The sequence below is a fragment of the Dicentrarchus labrax genome, unplaced genomic scaffold (assembly GCF_905237075.1).
Source record: "Dicentrarchus labrax unplaced genomic scaffold, dlabrax2021, whole genome shotgun sequence".
NCBI classification, from domain to species: domain Eukaryota; kingdom Metazoa; phylum Chordata; class Actinopteri; family Moronidae; genus Dicentrarchus; species Dicentrarchus labrax.
In genome coordinates this window covers 23,609,731-23,631,044 of record NW_026136723.1, presented here as the reverse complement: position 1 = coordinate 23,631,044, position 21,314 = coordinate 23,609,731, and the positions used below count along the sequence as shown (strand labels likewise).

General features: G+C 40.9%; 1 protein-coding gene across 1 annotated transcript in view; it reads right to left on the bottom strand.

Annotated features, from left to right (window-relative positions):
- Positions 1-21,314, bottom strand: part of pleca (plectin a) — a 106,969-nt gene that overhangs the window by 74,423 nt on the left and 11,232 nt on the right. The window contains 1 exon segment of the mRNA XM_051391478.1: positions 21,017-21,230. Within this exon segment, the coding sequence (XP_051247438.1) occupies positions 21,017-21,230 (214 nt within the window).

Genomic DNA, 21,314 nt, shown 5'->3' with positions numbered 1-21,314 from the left:
GCAGTAATGCACCTGTAAGTTGGTTTTCCAACCGCTGCAGAAGAAGAGAGTGACAAGAAAACATGGAGGAGGGGAGTGAAATAAAAAAAATACAGAGCAGGAGGCATTACAACCCCAAGATGAGGGAGAAAAATGTGATGAATCACGGCACTTTATGGTTATTTTTAAACAACTTCTTAACTGAACTTACAGAACAATTACTGTCTCATGATACATGCCGTGATATAAAACTGCATACACAGAGACAGAAGATATTGGTCATAGCGCCCACCCCTACTCCTGGGTGAGTTGATTTTTTTTTTTTTCCATGCAGCTGTTCAGTACTACGGTGTCAAAACGCAGCCTGAAACACAGCCAACATCTCATATCCCTCTTAATCAGAGGTGGAAGACCTGATACACCTCCTCCACCCCTCTCTGGGATGTGGTTCAGCCAGCTGGACCAGCGCACTCTGTGTTGAGGGGTGAGAGGGTGTACTGCTGCAGTTAGAGCCAGACCAATCTCAGGCATGACGTACACCATCAGAGCGGCCTGGGAGGAGGTGATACTGCGTTGTCTAGATTCATTAAAGTGATATCCAAGTGCAGTTGTTGTGGCCCATCTCCACACACATATACAAACAGACAACAAAACAGTCAGGGAGTCAACTGTCGGCAGCTAAAAATAATCTGTTTACTATTGCCACACCCTGCCTCTCTCACACATAAAAAAGGACCAAATTCAACAGTTAATGTACGCAATGATACACAAAAAGGTGTCTTGATATTAAAAAATAACAGAAAAAGAGTGATATTTCCTCCGTTTAGTCTGTTTCAATATCAGGACACCTTGGAGTGTAATTTTGCAGATGTTCCAAACCACCAGGCCCCAGACGGTACTGTGCCTTGGACCATTTGTTACCTGACCACATGGGAACAATATGATTTGGGGGGAAAGGCGCAACAATAATTGTATAATTTTTAGAGGCTATTATAGGCCATTTGGACAAGGCACAGTGTGCATTTTCTCTTTATCTCTCCCTATCACATCCCCAACAACAGGATACTCATTTTGAATTAAACCCTTCAATTCTGCTAGCCCGGCCTTGACACCGACCAGAGCGACTGACAGACTGACCAGTGCTCAGTGTAGCAGGAACAGTGAGCTGGTAGTCAGAGCTAATGAGCAGCTGCTGTCAGACTCTCCGTGTCCGTGCTGGAGCTTTTACCGTCACTCGATGCACCATCACAGCTAAGCTATAGCTAAGCTAATGGCTCAGAGAGGCTAACTCTCCGGTATGTACGCATGCATGTGTGGTGGTGGTGGGGGGGAGTGTCAGTGTGTGGGATCATGGTAAAGTCTGCAGTCCGGTGGTCTTTCTACAGCCATCATAAGCACAGTAAAGTCCGAGCCACTGTGCAAAAATAGATAAATCAACGAACTAGCAAAAACTAGCATAAACTCCTGTAAATAATAATCAGTACATATTTGAAAAGGAGCAGAGCGGTTTCACAGACTCCTGGAGGCTGGTGGAGGAGGGCTACCCCCTTCTGATTATAGGACCTTATGAGGTTCAGGGTGATTTAAAACAATAGAGGGCGTGTTGAGCCATTTTCAACCCATGAGATGCTTATTTTCATTGGTAAGAATGTCAATATTAACACAAGCGTGGATATGTTTCATTACAGAACAGTCGTATAATTCAGTTTACAGCTCAAACAACATGTTTTAGGGTGGAGTACTTTGTTAAAGTGAGTCAATAATGAACCAGTGCATCATAACTTCCTTTCACAAATTACCAGAACATGAAATCTGTGTGAGGCCAACAGTGTATCTGAGAGGAGGTCAGTCTGTATTTTATTATATTTAGTTAGTATACAGAGCCAATAAAGTTGAGTTTTTCTGTTTTGTTTTCCTGCTCGCACCCTCTCACCCTTGTGTCCTCTCTTTTCTCTGGCTGATGAGGTGATGGGGTGGAGAACAATTGTGCTCAGCAATTAACCCTCCAAAAAAACTGCCAATATAAAAACAGTCTTCGGTGCAATAAAGGCTGGGAACTCCTTTATTATTGCACTTATTCCACAACCACATACCGCAGAGGCAAAAAGAGAAGCTCCTAAATCATGATCCATTTTTCAAAATGTAGTTCAACCCACCTGGTTTCACCAAGAAAAATGAATGGGGACACAGCATGAAGCAGAAGTACCACGGCCATGGTTACTGTTTCATTTATGTTCCACATTGATTTAAAAAAGTTTCTGTTGACCAAAACTATGTTTGAGAACAAGCCTTTTCCATGGATCGTATAAAGACTGAATGCTGCATTCACAGTGTTAAGAAGAACAGGGAAACCTCCTGTTCTTAAGCTTTGGGAGTGTTCCTAGCCCCGTAGTCTCATTTAAAAAATACTTAATATTTAGCTACTTTTGCTAACATATTTGTTGAAATCCATGAACAAGTAAAGGATGATACAAAGAAATTAGCTGCTTTTTAAATTTGCACAATTTATGTGTCTTCTCTGAGGCACTTGAAGAGAGAAAGAGAGCACTTAACGAGAGGGCACCAACGCTGGAGGAATTCACAGAATGTGTCATGATGAAAAATGTATTCTGAGGCCCGCTATCGCTCAGATCTGTGAAAGAGGTACATTCAGACCGTCTTTTCTCCTTTTGTGTAGCACTGACAGAGATCCACTAGAGGCTGTTCTGGGGCCAGCCGGAGGAGCACTTTATTAACAAAGACAAACAAATCCATTCACTCTGGATGGAGATGCTGATAACTGACCTTTAAAAGAAGTGAATGAAGACGATGATGTATGTTTTGAAGTAAATGTATCTTTTATGTATGACATTAAATTTGTCACTGCGGAGTGAAAACTTCTATTTCTTCATTTCTTCTGTATCTCTGTCAACTTGTCAGATTTTTTATTACTTTGACCACTGTGATTTATAAACATTCAGACAGAATTTCCTCAGACTATCATGAACACTTTAATGCTCTGATTGAAGTAAAAACATGAAAATGACCAAAACTAAAGTTGCAGTGTTTTGAAATGGAAGAAACTTAAGAATCTGCAAAAGCTTTTTAGCTATGATTTATTTCCATAAGTGAATGGCATTTGTTTCATTTTCTCCTTCAACTTTCATCAACACCTATGAGCTCGTTCTTTCTCGACTTAGAAGAGATGAAAAGGTGAGACAAAAATCAATGCAAATGTTGTTCTTGTTGAATCACTGCTACATATCCATTGCTCATAGCTGCTGCTAAAACGTGCGAGGGGCAGCACAGTTGGGGCGTGGACATGTGGAAAAAGCAGCAGTGATTCCCAAACTCAGGCACCCTGCTGAAAAATAGACTACATGCCAGCCAGCTCACTACTGACATTCCTGGCATTAGTCTGGCTTACTGTAGCATGCCAGAACCAGGGTGTTAGCACTATTGTTCCACACCCCAGGACCAACGTGAGGCCAGGATCTCAGTGTACCCTCATATTGTACACAGGTTAGGCTGAAGGATGAACAGTCAACACATGAGGCTGAAAGTGGCACTTTGTAAAAGAAAGACTGATGATTTAGGTTGTATTAAGGGAACTAATCAATATTCAAAATAAGACGTGTTCCGATACAGTTTTTACCTACCTGAACTTTGCATATCGGCCGATTACAAGTACCGATACGTTACAGGTATGTACAGCCTGTATGATCACTATTGTTGTTGTACGGCCTCACTCAGGTTAAACCCTTTGTCAGAGTCAGAGTCGGATGGGTCATGTCTTCGCTATTCTGGGGGAAGATTATGGCAAACAGGATACTGCTGAGAAAGAGCAGGGTCCTGTTTCGGAGCTCATAAATTATGTGGTATTGGATTTGTGCACAGACATGAGTACTCGCCGATACCCGATACCACATTTTAGGCAGTATCGGACATATTTCCAATACTGGTATCAGTATTGGAACATCTCTACTCAAAAGTGACATATGTAAGAAGCGCAATGCTACAGGGGGCTAATCACTGTCGCATGTTTGATATTTTAGTCTATTTTTGTATCTTTTATTCCACAACTGTGGAGAGCACCACGGAGGGATAAAATGACAGTTTATGTTTGACTGTATCCTGGAGACTGAAATCTCCCTGCGACCAGACAGATTTCTCTGCCGGTGACATCATCCTCACAGATAGAGTAGAAAGACATCCTTCATAGTGTCACTGCTATGGGTCAATATCTCGTCAGATGTATGACATCTGTGTCTCCAAACACTGTGGGAAAAGTAAACACTGACATACTGTTCAAGTAGTACCCGTGGTTAATTGTTAAAAACCCTCATTGATTCCTTTTTCGCTTTTGGCAATGAGTAGTAGTAACCGCAAAACAGGTACAGCAACATTTAAAACAGATGTGCAGAAAGCAAAAGGGAACAGTTCGTTCAGGCCTTTCTGGAGCTTTTAACCACATCTTATAGGATGAGGAAGACCATGAGATGTGGTCGAAAGCTTTTCTGGTTCAGTTCGAGATTAAAATCACTTGTTAGAATGGATATTTTGCAGTGTGGTTACATAATTAATGTCAGCTGTTACTGACTCCGTGGGTTTTGGGAAGACACTAATCCTCCACTCTAACACAAATCCCATCTCAGTTACAGCAGCTCCACTCCGTCCTCTCCTGTCCCACCAGCAGACTCTGCCAGGCCCCGTTCACTTGATGGCGGTTCACGGTTGGGATTTGCATTTCTCTGCAGACTTGAAATTGTTCCACAGAAGAAACCAGAGACACAGTAAAGAAACCAATTACATCTTGATGTCATTTATCATCAAAAGGGGATTTTGACTCCGTGAAAGAATGTGAACTCATCTAACACGACCAGATGAAGTGGCACGACCAGTGGAGACCATGCTGCTGGCGAACTGGTCTTACTGCGGGAACAGTGGAATCAAAACATCATATATTGTCAGATGTAAAGGCTTCCTACCTTCCGCAGGCATAACAGCAAGTTTTTTGGTGGCTTCGGTATCATGTTTAATATGTTTACTTGACCTCTTACCAATCAGAATCAAGTATTCATTGTGGCCATAGTTTAATGTTTAGATTATTTTATGGTTATTAGCCTCCATTTTTGGATAGTTAAACAACTCATAGTGAATTATCCTTTGCTAATAAACAGTGCGATACAAAATTGTATTTTGAGTTTGCAGCAAACATAAAGTATTTGTGGTGTTCTCTAGCTTTGTCCTCTAGTTGAGGACTAAGAAACAATCAAATTAAGTGTTTATCTATTCCACAAATTCCAGCAGAAGGCCCTTTCTTGTAATATATAGTTATAATTTGACTGGTAATTGGTTGGTCAGATAAAATTAGTAGTTTCTTTATCAGTTTTCTTTATCTGTGGCTCTGAGAACGTGTGATAGGCATTTATTTCTTGTTTTTGGTATTTTATAGTCCAAATTATAAAATGATTATAAATAAAAAACAATTTATTGGTTAATTGATAGTAAAACTAACCTAATATTTGAAAACAAGGCTGGTTTTCTAGCCAAATTTGAGGAGACACAATGTTTTCACTAGACAGCCCTCACATCCATACTCTACATATACACACACACACACACACACAACACACACACACACACACACACACACACACACACACACACACACACACACACACACACACACATCATGTACTCAGCACACAATATGTTTCAGCTGCACATGCGAACAAACAGAAACCAAACAGGTCATCTTACAAACTCATGTGAAGTAGCAGACAGGTGAAAGGACTCTGATGCAGCAGAGGGTCCTGGGTAATCTACAGCACACTGAGCCATCCTGTTGGCACCATACTGTGGGATCCAGTGTAGGTGTGAACATATGTGGAGATAATATACGAGTATGTCCTCCGTCAGTGGAGGTCGTCACACTGCGAGGCCTTAAAACAATAAACAAGTGACCCAAACTACATCTACTGTCCTCTTGTCTAGTGCTCCAGCCCTGCAGAGTGAGGTGCAGAAGTGCAGCATTTGAGTCATTTTCATGTTTTCATTCAAAGAATTTCCTGGTAATATGTAGGTTAAGAAAAAAAATCACATTCAAAATACATTGTGGTCAAGCTAAAACAAGGCTGCCTTTCTTAGTCATCCTCTTAAGGTTTTCATCTGACAGGGACAATTCTGACTTTTGACAGTCAGAAGACACAGAGACACCCTCGAGGAACATGTTTTCTCTCCAAAATAACACTTGTGTCTTTGTTCAAGCATGCACAATGAATCCTATTCCATGACTGAAACTTTCCTCTGGACCCAGCATACACACAGCCTGGTCTTCCACCAGCAGAGCAGAGGGACTGAAGAATTGATGAATGAAAGAAAAACTGCTAAAATCACACGTCTACATTTTCCACCAATGCGTCCAACAGCCACAGTCTGACTTACCTTTTATTTACCTTTTACCTTTTAATTACCATGAACTGTAGATTAACCTGTGAAAAAACTGCTGTTTTCTTCTTCTGCGTGTTGATACTAATTAGATCATGTCTGAAGATGACTGACAGCTCACAACAAGCCAACAACATACTTAGGAAATTAGGAGTCATTTCACTTAAAGAGGCACTTTTAGGGACTGAGATTCACAGACTGAAGCAAACTGCACAAACAAACTCAGGTTGCTGAGTTATCTGGACACGTACGGATACACAAACTTACAATCACACAGGAAACTAGAGTTCACACACACCACTTTAAATATAAGTGACTGCAATCTACTATTGCAAAAGAGGTGATAACACAACATTACAACAATCTTTTGTAAATATTATATTGACTTGAAGAAATAGATCGAGACTTTGGGGAAATCTGAATGCAATAATTTGTTGCCAGGCAACCTCACAGTGAAGTTACTGCCCCCGGCCAAGAAATGATAGTGGCATTTCTTTAATGACAATATTCATATTCTGTATTTCCACATGGATAATCCTTCCACAAAACACAAATACAGCTGAAGGGTTGAATGTTAAAAATATATATACTGGAAATAAACTGAAAAGAAGTTGCTCTGATATTCATTAATTAATATTCAACATGTGAGAACATTTTCATAAATATTAGTATTCATAGTCTAAAAGGTGTTTACACTTGCGCACTTTCTTTACACAAAAGAGCAGGTGTACTGGATGTTAGTGGTGGCTACTGCATGACATGAGGAGACTCATTTTCCCTTTTTACAATCTGGACTAATGACACTGATTTGTTGCATACGTGAATATGAGTGTTTTTCTAGGTGCATGACATGCATGCATAACAGGAGGAGGGTGTTACTATTTTTAAATTTGAGGTCAAGTTGCATGAAAGCGATCTCAGGCAAGTACTGGAAGTGAAGCATGGGGAGGGTGGGGGGTTTCAATGAGGACGTCCCGGCTCGACTGTGATTCACAAGGCAAACTTATCGCAGCACATTTAGAAGTGAACCCAGGTGGTATTTACACACACACACACACACACACACACACACACACACACACACACACACACACACACACACACACACACACACACACACACTGACGAGTCTAAATGCAAAAACATGCTCTGTAGTAGATGCAGGTTTCCAGTGTGTTGGCTCATTGGAGTGTTTAAGGAGAGGGAGTGGGACACTGAATACATTTAAAATCCACCTCGTTGGCTGGATTTAATAACAGACCTCCACTTTACAGGGCAAACACAAAGATGAGATCAGCAAAAACAAAGACTACTGTCTCATGAAATCTGCCACAGTTCACCTGAAAGATTAAATAAATGGAATAGTAGAGATTTTGTGGGCTTGATTAACTTCACTGTTCTCATTATATTCATTATTCCAAGCAATTCTTGGATATTTGGCAGCAAAACCACCTACTAACCTCACAAGAATGCATACTTGAGGCTAAGCTCTGAGTCACCTGAGTCTGAGGCAAGGTCACTGGAGTTGTTAGTAAGTGGTTATACGGTATTTGAGGGACTCATTACTGACATCCCTCCACCATAAAATGTTCCTGCCTCAGTGCTTTCATGGAGAAGATGAACCCTGCAGCCAAACATCTGTAATCTTAAGAGCCTTGCTCCAAAAGGATATCCAACATTGGTTAAACATACTTGTATTTCAAAGATATTGATTGCACAAAAAATATGCACAAGACCAGCGACATTTAATTACAGAAGTTATTGCAAACCTTCCTAAGCAACATCTCATTGAGCTAAATGTCAGGAGAATTTTTAGTTTGTCTTTCAACCAGAATGCCTGTCAGAGTAAACCCCTGGGATATATTTGCAGTGAGTATTTAAAGCAGAGCTGCATGTTTTACACTAATAGACGTGTTCAGTTGCTATTACAACACAGAGCTCCACTCAACCACACTCTATCATTCCCACAGGAAGCGAAATCTCACCTGTTGCAATAACTTATGCAAATGGGACTCACAGGACAGCTTGTACAAGAATAACAGCTTGTTTAATGTGAGATTAAGCCATATTTGTGTCATATGAGATGGGGTGTACAGACGCTGTCAGTTAGGAAACACTGTTCATATTCAATCTTCAAATGGTAAATACAAGTTGTACATAAGGATCTTTTTCAGGATCTGATATCTCCCACCAGTGTTATGAATTTTGAACCGGTGTCAACACGAGCGCCAAAAATAGAAGAGAATCCATCACTGTCAGCAAAGCAAGGTAATAAGAATTTAAATTATGCACAGCAAAATTAATAATTATACCTGCTTACAATAAATGAGGATATCAGTTGAAGGTTATTAATGGCAGATTTTAAATGAATTAAAAAAAAATTATTTGGAAGTGTTTCTTAAAGGTAATAGAAAAATGTTGTCAGCCTGTTCCCTCAGCTCCTACGATATGACAGGAACACAACAAGGGCTGCCCCCAGCTAAAGCTGAAAGTTTTCCTAGTCGACTAGTAGTTGTTAGTTCAAGCCATTGGTCAACTAGTCATTGAACATTTGATTATAAATTTAATTAACTAAATATATATATTTAACCGCCACCTGTTTAATGCTAATGGAAAAAAACTGAAATGATTCTGAATGTGTCAAATCAGAATTTAGTTAATTTATTTCAACACATTATAACTTCACATAAGTCGCGAACTTATCGATATAATGGCGGATGTATAACGTTACTTACAAATCAACTCTCCTTTCCCCGCCACCCTGCCCTGTCTTCGCCATCCCTGGAGTCATAGTCCTGGTCGGAGCCGCTGTAAATCACCTGGCCTCCGATGGGGTCGGAGGCTGTGGTCACTGCGGTCCGCTCTGCTTTGCTAGGGGTGTAAAAAAAAAAACCCTCCCCTGGTACTTGGAGCTCGCAGTCTGGGTACAGTCAGCGAATAAGACTGCTAACTAACTCGTGGCAGCAGCTAGGGCGGTAAGCACATGCAGCAGTACTGTGTTAGAAGAGAAAAGGGCTGAGTTGACAAGGCGGAACAGAGTTCAATGTTCTTGTTTGTTTGCGACTAATGAAAAGTGGGTTGACTAAGCGTCTTCTCTTCAGCAGTGTGGTGGTAAACACTTAATAGGACATCTACACACATACACCAACTTATGCAATGGCCTTGGAGAAAGAGCCTGCATCTCATGACGAGCATCAAAACAATGAACCCACTTTTAAGCTTAAAAGCTAAATCAGCTTCACTCCAGTTGATGTAAAAACATCTCTCTCCCTCTTTTGTACTCCACCTCCCATTTTCACCAGATATGTGTCCAGACTTTCCATCCACTCTGGATTTACATGTATCTAAAACAAATCAAGCCAAAAGCCAACAATAAGAAAGAGTAACAGGAAGTCAGAGTTTTGGCAGAGGGACTGGAGGTTATAACAGGGGCGTGGAGCACCAGACTGGTGCCAGGGCTACACAGCAGGAAAACTGCCCACAGTGACACGCACAGTAGGCAACCGCATGGGAAGAAAATGACTAGACTGTTGTGACTGGATGGAACGATACTGTTCCCAACATAGACACCAAGCCAAGGCCCGTTTGTCCTTATTGATAGTCTGTAGTAAGTGGGGTGGAAACTGAGCCCACAGTGAGGATTTCTGTTTTTATTTCTAACCTATTTTTAACCAGAACATTCATGCATCCTCTCAGCAATAATGCCTTGCTTTTAACTGATAGTTACACACACACACACACACACACACACACACACACACACACACACACACACACACACACACACACACACACACACACACACACACACACACACGCGTTGAGCTAGCACTAGCAGTATAACCTGCTGTCATGTCGCTCAGTCTCCACTGGAATCAGCCTGCTGCTCATCTGCCCGGACTCTTCCCTCCCCCTCCTCTTCATTTGGTGCCGGTGGACTGTTAAGGTTATCACTGCAGCGAGCAGGATATTGAGCGGCACTGGCAGCGGTAACGTTGTTTTTGAATAATAATTAATGTTAACTTTAACTCTTAACCTTTTCTGCTCCACCTTATCGCCTTTTCTGCCATTCATCTATTTCATTTTTATTGTCAATTTTAACTCCATTATTTCTGTCTTGATTCAATTTGATTATTTCCAGGTTGACCTCTGACATGGATGGACGGGTCCACCAATCTGGTCTGCTCGATCAACTGGGGAAACAACTGGCAGGTCAAATATTTTCCCCCAAAATTACTGGTGGTGGCCTTGCTGGCCCAAATTTGCCAGACTGCCAGACCAAGCCTGCACGCACGCACACTCACACACACACAAACACGCACGCACACATACGCGCACACACACACACACACACACACACACACACACACACACACACACACACACACACACACACACACACACACACACACACACACACACTTTATAAGGCCTGCATAGAACAAACTACTCATGGCTCTAAAAAAAAGGGAGCTGCTTCTTCACTTATGTCCTATATAGATGGCAAGTGTGATGAGAGCACAGCTGTTCCTGTCAGTCTGTGTCATAGCCCAAACGACCTCCAGATGTTTCTGTAATTCACCTGCCTTTACTTGCACACTGAGCCTGAGAGTGACACATACAAGCAAGAGGCAGCTGGTCAAAGACTCAATACGAGGGCTGCACAATTAATCAAAATATTATCAAAATTGTGGTATGGCGAAGTGCAATATGCAAATGACAAGAGCTGAAACGTTTTGATGAAGGTGAAATTATAAGTGTGTGTACAGATCCTGTTCTCCAGACTTGTTGTCTGTGACATGCTTGTTTGGTAAAGACACCCAAAGTTTTCAAATCATCATGACGAACACCAAATTCAAATTGGCAAATAAAATTAGTTTTAGTCCTCAAAGCAACTTTATAAAGCAAAAATGTCAAATTCTTAAACAAGAGTGACACACACTCTTACATCCATAATGGTGAAGAAGAAGAAGACTAGTTTGAATGCTACAAGGTCATGAAGGTCAGTGCTCGAGCATCAGTTAAGCAGTAGAATTAAACATTGAATGGTGCATTGGTTACATCTATGTTTGCTAGCTTGCAGTTGTCTTCTTTCCTCCCTTTGCAGGTGCTTTTCTATGTTTCTTTGCGCGATAGTGTCAACAGCTGTCGGTCAGTGGAAGAGTGTGAAACTGGTTGCAGAAATGTAAATTATGTGTGCTCGTACGCGTGATACAAACCAACCAGGGATCTGATCCACTCGTAAAAACATTGCTCCATAGTGCCATTGGTGGTCAGTTAATAAACGAACAAACAAATTGTTAAAACATTACTTTTACAACAAACTAAGTCGAGTTTTCTTTTATCTAATTTTACATGGATCTATTTTGTACATATGTACACCAGTGTATAAAACCAGTTTCAACCTGCTACTTCTTGTAGCACAGAGGTCATGATTCCCTCCCAGGTTTTGCATTGGTCAAATTCAGACCCATGAATCAATCAAGCAAATGAGCTGCAGTGTTTCCTTGAGGTTGATCCGGCTTCCTGTGCCTGCTTTCTGAAATGAAAAACACTATCAAGTTATGGCAGTGTTTACCCATAACCACATAATCAGGCGAATGTCTCCCTGCGCCACCTTGTTGGCAGGGAGCTCTTATCACTCACGTTGCACATGTTGGACCTGTGCCATTTAATCAAGGGCCAAATGTCTCACCTCTCGATGCCCACCTGTGATTCCCCTGTATGCAGAGGAGGCTGTCAGGTCAGAAAAGACAGAGACAGGCAGCACAAGACTCCTTTTGTGGGATATTTAATTGTTTAACCTGAAGGCCACAGCTCTGCCTCTGTATCTCAGAAAGACATGTTTCCTTTAAACCTGAAGTGACACCACTATGAATCACCCCCACCTGTCTATAATAATAACAAAGATCTGATGCTGAACTTAATGTCTCTCCTGCAGCTCTGTGCAAAAGCTCATTTCTACAGTAGAAATATTATGCTTCCTGTATCTCAGAGAGAGCCCTCCTGAACCAAAGGACATCATGTGAAAATTAATATTGAGCCAATTCATGTAGTAAGTCAGTGAAAATATAACACTCACTGAAGCACCACTGAAGCACTCACTTACACCAAACCTCCCATTCAAACATGCTCCCAACATGGTTATCATTTGAGTATCTACAGTCAAAGCCAGAAAAAAAAGGAAGGTGTTGTTACCTTTATATTTCTCTCTGACGTTCTCATAGGCTTGCACATAGTCCTGCTCCTCTGACAGCCGCTGACCTGGGTCAAACATGGGCATGGACATGGCCTGGCTGATACTGGGTTAGAGTTAGGGCACCTTCCTCTCTCTCTTCAAACTTTCTTTTTGAACTTTCCACTGGCACTGTGCAACCCTCTTTGACTCTCTGTCCACTCAGTGCTGATAAAAGCCACTCCTGGCGTCCTGTCCACCTATCTGTCTGTCCCCACCTTCTTCCTCACCCACACTCAGTCACAGTATTCCCTGTATAAAGCTGTAGATTTCATTCCAGACCACCACCACTCCCCTCCTCTGCTTGAGAAATACCCACACACACACGCAAACACACACACACATATCAGACCCTCCTCTTAAAGGCACAGAGGCGAGCACACGCCACAAAGATACATACCAGTTGAGGCAGAGCTGCAGATCCCACAAACACCGCAAAGGCCAACTCCACCCCAGATAGAGAGACACACACATGGTTACCTCGATGAAAAAACAAATGACGGAGCAGCGTGGGGTTGTTTGAGTTGCTGCTGCTGGAGAAACTGGGGCAAGGCACGCCAAGTGGATCCTGTACTATTCACAGCTTTAAAATAAACTCCCAGAACACTTGTATGGTTCTCCTCTAAGTCACGTCATATTCCCAAAACTGAATGACGGCAGATTTTTAATGCCAGAGAACCACACCTCTTCAGTACAGGACCAAAACACTGGATCAGTGCTGGATTACACAGCCTCAAAGCTAAATAACTCTGAATATGCGTGGAAATTACAACCACAGTAAAGGAGACTAAAGCTAAAACTTAAAGACAGAACTTCTAATTCCTGCAGAAAAATACCTCCAGGTGACGTTTTCCCCCCGAAAAGCAACATTTGTGTCAAAGTAAGCTAAAATGTCACGTCATATATTAATGATACTTTTTCCTACATGCAGTACTGTTTATGAGCTAAAACATAATAAATATGTCATCCTTTTAAATCTGACAGTGTCCATCAACTCAAATGAATCTAATTCCAGGCATTTAATTTCATATTTACTGACTGATGCTCTTATCAAGTAAGTATACATCAGTGCTAGATACAGCATGTCAAAGTCTTAGGCCCTGTAATACTGTCTAGGCCCTGTCTAATACTACGTTCAAAGAAATCACAGACCCTCTCAGCTGCAGCAGTGACAATAGTGCGTCAGGATGCCAAGAAAAACTGCAGCTACACAATCTTCCTACGAGGAAGTGGTGTTTGGAAGACGCACTGAGAACACAAAGAGTATTTCTTCCCAAAAAGCTGCGTTGTCCACAAATAAAACTTTCCAGTGGTAAGAAGAACAGAGTTTTAGTGCTCAGGATTTTGCAACTGAGTTAGTAAATTTGGGCACTATATTTACTTTCTGACAGTTTACTGTAAAAAGTATGCTTACTAAACACCAAACAGTGCAATGATAGACGTGAAACAGTTATACCTGTCAGTGACTGCTCACTGTAGAGTAATCTACTGAGTGTGTATTACAGGATACTGCGATTGATGAAGGTATGAAGGAGTGATTTCAGACTCACCGTAACAGGAAAAGCACAGGTACAACAGATAGCATGAACGATCGCTCAGTTACAATTAGGTGTCCCAACAAGCCATGACAGAGTGACAGTGAGCCAGCAGGCACAGTACCACGACCCTGAGACTGTAGCAGCTGAATATTTTTCACAGCAGCCATTTTGACATGAAATAGGAGGGTAAACACAAGTGTTAGCTATCAAACTAATTAAGGCCAACATGCACAATAGCAGCACCCTGACTCCGTCTGACCTGAATGGAACAGAGCCTTTATTAGTATGATAGGTAACGCCTGTGTTTGCCCTATTTCATGTCAAAATAGCTGCTGTGAAAAAGACGACTATCAAGACAGTGGAGCTGGCACACCTTTCATGGAGCTAAGCTGTTATTAATGTTATTAATGACACGTGTACTTTTCCTGTTACAGTAAGTAAAAATGTGTGCGCGGAAAAAAGGCTTATTATGAAGAAAGTTGGTGGATGAATTTTGTACGATTCACAAAATAACTCAAGCATTAACTAATGTTGTTGACAGGTTCAGAGTGTTAGAGCCGGGGTCTGTCCGAGGTTTCTGCCTCTTAAAAGGAAGTTCTTCCTTGCCGCTGTCACCAAGTGCTCGCTCATGGTGGGAACTGTTGGGTCTCTGAATAATAGCAAAAGTAGTACGGTCTAGACCGGCTCTATTTTAAAAGTGTCCTGAGATTACTTTTGTTATGAATTGGCACTAAACAATTTAATTGAGCATCTCATACCAATGTACCTCATCATGTGTGTAATTCTGTGTGTGTGTCTGTAAGAGCCAAACAAATCGAGTACCATCTCAAAATGATCTACAAATCATATGAAAATGTGTCTGAAAAAATAAATCTTTAAAAAATTTACTTGAATGTGAATACGAATGCCAGCTGGCACACTGTAGATCAGCAGTAATTACACTGCTGACACTGAGACATAAATACATAAACTCTTCAAACATATTTAAATTTGTATTAGTACCTAATACCATTAACAGCACATTTATAATATGCCTCATTAAAGGACCAGTGTGTATTACTTAGTGGCCCCTAGCAGTGTAGTTGCAGACTGCAACTCCCTCACTTCACCCTCCGCTTCCATAGAGTCCACTGAACACGCAAAAAACATGAACGTCCCTATCTAGAGGCAGTGTTTAGTTTGTCTGTTCTGCGCTACTGTAGAAACATGGTGGTTTAACACAGTGGCCTCTATGGAAGGAGACCCCAGTCATTCTAAGATAACAAAAACATAATGATACTAATTTTCAGATGATTATACACTAATGAAAACATAGTTATGCATATTATATTCAAGTTATGCCAATAGATCCTCCTCAGTGTTACACACTGGATCAGACCAGTCAGAATAGTAATGGATCTACACCCTCACTGTTAAAAGGTAACAAGATATGGCAGATATCCTCTCAGCCTGAGCACACATGTGTGTGTTATCACTTTCTCATAGAGCTGGGAGTTTTTGTTTACTCAGCTATCAGGGGAATAAGGAGAATTTCACCAGAATGTAACTGCAAATTGCAAAAGTTACATTAATAAATCCTTTGCGTCAGGAATGTGAAAAATATTTCAACACTCACTTGAATAATAGAGTACAGTGTAAACAGCTAAGTGCAGTGTTTCTCAACCAGTGAGTTATGACCTAAAAGTGAGCTGCAGAAAAAGTTGTGACAATTAAGATGTTGTGTTCATATGTATGTGAGTTCCAACACCTTAAAACTACGTCAATCTCCAATATGCATGTGGGTAGTTTCGAAAAAATAATTAACGTACGTATAAATTGAGTCAACTTTTAACTGAGTCTAATAAACACTGAACTAATCCTCACTGTTTATAGGAGCATCTTTTAGAGTTTTACACACAAAAACAAGAGCAGGAATACAGTGGGGACACAAGAGTATGGCTATAATTATGATAAAAACTGATTTTGCTGAATATAATCATTGTTTGTAAGGATTATTCACTCGGCTCTGGGAACAACAAACTGCTGACTGACTTTTATAGACACATCTACACCAGAAGCACCTGATTTGATACCACAGAGCAGACAATCTGATTCCAAAGCATTATAATGATACCTGATAAATTGAGCTTATATGCAATCAATCAGACTCAGACCGGAAGTGGCTTGTTGGAGTCAATAGCAGAAAACCTTGCAGATGAAGTGACAGCCGCCATGAAAACGTCAGAGAAAAGAGACAGAAAGTCAAACTGTAAAAGAAAACCAAGGGAAACATTGTCACTTCACAGCAAAAACAGTTTGACAAGTGTCCTCTGGGAAGTGCAGTGCAAACCACAGCAACGACAGCTCATCTCTAGAGATACCACCAAAGTAAAACAATGAGAGTCTCACAGATTACCAATTCAACTGAAGGCTCGATGACTTTTTTTTCCTACAACATACACAACAATTTGGCTCCGACATTTGATGGGTAAAAATGTATGAATCTCTCTATGCCACAGTATGGCTGTTTTCTCATCGCTGGCCAGCGGACGGTGCCTCTCGAAGGGAAAGTCTCACTTTTGTCTCTCTGTTTGCTTGTCTGGCTTTGGCTCGAGTGACTGACTGCAGTGCCAACCAGCCCTCCCACACATCACCAGACTAAAGACTCTCTGCCCCGGCTGCGCCACTAATTTATGTTCTTTGCTAAGAGAAAAGAAAATAACAACACATCTAAGGACGGATCCGACCTCCCCCTCACTTTTCATTGACTGTTTTTTTTGTGTATTCACTGATTTGTGACCTTGTCTGGTTTGCTTAGAGGTTGGCAGCCTGAATACTAATTACAGGTTGAAATATAGTCAGTGTAGGAATAATGTGTTATTCTTTACCGTATTCACATTATAATTATACAATACTGTTCCAATATTAGTAATTACTGTTACTGTGGTAACATATTGTTGGTTATTAGTTGTATTAAATTCTTCAACCTTCATTCATACAATTCACGAGAAGTTTTGGCTTATGATGCAGACTGTTTCTGTAGCACTTTAAACTATAAAAGAAATAATTTAAAATAAAAGTTGAAGTAAAATGAGATATGGACAAAACAATAATAGTTTACGAGATACAAACTTACAGTGGATGCAGTGCAATAATAAATAGCTCCAAATTCAATAAAGAAATTAAAATGTGATGTAGAAAATTAATCAAAAAGGCACAGAAAGAGAATTTAATTCAATTTAAATGTGTCTTTACAAGTTACAAGTAAATCAGACATAAATAAGGAAACAAAGCGGTTACTCATCCAGAATTAATTTAATGCTAGACTGTATCTTTATTAACAATGTATTTAGCTCTGAACTGAATTATTTGAATACAATTATTCATGGAGTTAACACAAATAGCCTTGCAAATTATTTTAGAGGACATGAACTAATGCAATAAATAATGTATTGCTTTCTCTGTGTAGTATATATTTAATTAAAAGTGTAATTTACAACTATGTTTGACCAGCGACCCTGACAAGGCATATCAATTCATGAGGATTTTTTCTGTTCTGTCTGCTGACTCAGCTCAACATGTTACAACTGTGCACTGGTGTAGTTCTTCTTTAAGACTCTACGTGTAGAAAATGAATAATAAATATCCTCAATATGCAATCAAATGAATTGTTCATGAAAGAAGATATATATGCTGTTTGCAGGAACACTGCACACTGAGAGGATTGACATGCACCACTGCACTTTATCTTTGGATACTGTCCTCTAGTGTCCAGCATGTATACTGCACAAACCCTTCTGTCCTGATTCATGAGCATGAGTCTGATCACTGATGTAAACAGCGCTCTAAAGCACGTAAATGAAGGACAATGTTCACCTCATTTTAAAATGAGCTGTGAACACTGTTTGGCAATCTTAATTATTTAGAAACAACTTAGGGAAAGTCTCAGGGCAAACTTCAGGAAAGAAAAATCATCACACAACTATATGAAAGACAGAGGAAACAAAACTTTTCACTCCGCCCAAGAGTACCTCAGGGTCCCAAAGATATCCTTACGTACTGCTGATGCATGCAGCCATAGTGAGGACTGCACAATGTGAAATCAATAATGGATCCACAATTCAATATTCTGACAAAAACTGAGTCCCACATTAAAAGCACTTCTGAATAATTTATTTGAATCTGTTACGACCTTTTCTCGACTCAGAGTTCCTTGAAAACAGGACGAAGACGTAAGAAATGACAGCATGACATTTTAAGACTTATGTGTGACGCACTTCTGTACAATTGAAACGTGGTTGTATCTCTTAAACAGAGAATAGAACATTAAGTGTATAAGGTTTAAAGGTAGGCATAAACTTCATAAGAGAGTAAGTTAGGATATCTAATTCAGGAGGAAGAACGATATAAATCTAATAGTTACAACACTGATAAAACAGGAGTCATTCACAGTAAACAAAAGAGAAAAGCCAAGTTTCTGCTCCCTCCTCGTTCTCGCTTACAGCCTCATCTTGTTCTGTGTTTGGTGAAGTTTAACACCCTTCAGTGATGTTCCTGGATGAACTGTGGAAATATTAACTGGTACAGCGAGACTGCTGTTCTCCTCTCCCACACTGTGGGGTGTGAGTCATTCTGTATCTCTCACTGAGAATCTGAGAAACTATAAACAAAACTTTTTTGTGTGTATTCAGGAACTGACCACAGACCAAAAACCAGCAAACTTTTATGGACACCACTGTGTTCATACTATCACTATACCAGAACTTGGTCAATCAACTCTTAGCTGGATCCTAACTTCAAAACCGGATTAAATTATTATTATTGTTTATTAATGCATAAACAGGTAGCTTGTGGGAGTTACCCAGCACGATAAGCAAAATTAAATTATACAATTTAATTACAATTGTTAGGCTCATGTAACATGTTTCACTTCACTGTTTTCTCCAGTTCAGTTCAGTTTTCCGGTCATTTGTAATAGGAGATCAGTGTTTTTATGTTTGTCTAGATGTAAAAAACCTCATTAGTCCAGTAAAGAACTCACTTACACGTCCAACCATTTTAGGCCCATCAGTCCCTGGTGGTTGTTATGAGCCTCAGTCAACATGTGACCAGCTGAATCAGAATCACTCCTCTCCTCTCTACCATTCTGCTGACCTGTGTAGTCTGACAGTTTCTTTCACCAGCACTTTTATCACTATCACTCCATACAGACATCAACATAGCATCTGTCAAGAGTCACATTAATCTGATCAATAAACTATCATGTTAGAAAGCCACAAAAACCTTAATACAGTCGTACTGACATCTTATTTAGTGTCAGCCAACACTGTCCGCCTCTCAAACTGTCTGCAGCTTGATAACAAATGGTTCTGTCTCCATTTGTTGTGAGATAAAGCAGCTCCAGCCTTGTATGTGTCTCACTGGGCTAACGAATCGGGCCAGGCCATTATGGCAGCAATCCAACGAGACAACATTGATACAGTCACCTTTATCTTGTATATTTCATTGGGCTCCGGCATTCTGCTCTCGCTAGAGGCACTACAGGAAGTCATGAGAAGGAGATTTAAGTGCAACTTCCAGAAATAAATTAAGCAGATATCCCACAATGTCCCTAAACCCTAGCTCATCAACCAGCTCTGCAGAAGTACTTGAAGTCATTCAATCCTGGTGCTGCTGCTGTTTGTGTGCAGAAGACAATAACACCCAGTCACACAATACTGCTGCAGTACCCCACCCCATCAAATCAATATCAGAGACAATGGGGGGGGGGTCGGTGCTGATGTTTGTGGTCCGAAGAGGCAGCATGAACCCAACACTCACCACAGGAAGTGCTGAGGCAGCAAGTCACATCATCAGTCAGTGTTGAGAGAGTTAACCGAGGCAGAGGAACTACAAAACCTGGACAGGATTATAGATAAAGACATATTCCTGGGAGTCTGAACCCCCATGGGAAATAAATGAGCATAATGAGAGATGGTAATGTTGTTCAATGGGTTAAACAATGTCAGTTTAAGGTTGGCAGTAAGAGTGGCAACAGTGTAAACAGCAGGAGAGGACCTCAGCAGTTTAAGGGTAATTACAATATGAAGAATAGTAAACAAGCTGTCACATAAGCTCATTACTTTTGAGTAAATATTTCTTTAACGCTTGGCTGAATACAAAGTGTGCGGTGAAAATGTAAATGAGACTCCCTATCTTGTGTGAGCCAAAGCCATGAAGCCAAGATTATGGGGAAATAATTGTATGAATGGGCACTGTGCAAGTTAACAGTGTTTATATCCCTAAACCTAAACCTAAACTCCCAAAACAACTGCAACCACCAATTCAGCCCATAATACTCACCTTTACTGGAGTCAACAGCAGGAGAGCGTCGTAACGTACATGCCAAACGACAGTTAAAGAAAACATGGGTCTGCCACTATCAGGAATTAATTCACAAATGCCAATGCAAATACTGCACATGGGTAAATATATTTCACTGATGTTGCCAAGAACACAAACACAGAACAGAGCAAAGATATCGACTCACAAAACACATGTTAGCATAGGCAAACAACAGCACAATAAGTAAACACCGGCTTCCAACTTCAAGTGTACATCTGATATGACGAGCGGATGACAAACGGTCACAACACGCCAGCAGATCAAACACAGTTATCACAAAGCCGCCCTAAAGTCTTCTGACAGACTGTTGAGAGGAGAGCTTCCAAATGCTACACGAGTAGCAGAATGAACAGCCAGTGTTGGAGGCAGCGTTACAGCACAGTTTGCAAATGAGTACTACAGCAGGATCATAAAGAGAAAGAGTGGGCACAGACATGTATACCTGCATTGTCTTCCTATGTGAACACTGTACCTGCGATGCGGATGACGGCCCTCTCTGCTGGGTCCAGCACATCTCCGGAGGCGGATTTGGAGCGTTTGATGCGATGGTGTTTGGGCAGGTTCCAGGGCAGAGTGTCTCCAGGTGAGGGAGAGTAACTTATTGAACTCAGTTCACTGGTGCTCTCCTCCGACGCAGCCCTCACTAGAGGCCTCCTCTTGGGCTTGTCCTTCACCTCCTCCATAGTCTGGATTGGACACGGCGGGGTGGAAAAGGAGAGATGTAGACTTACAAAACTTCTCAAAACAAGAACAAAGAACACAGAGTGCCT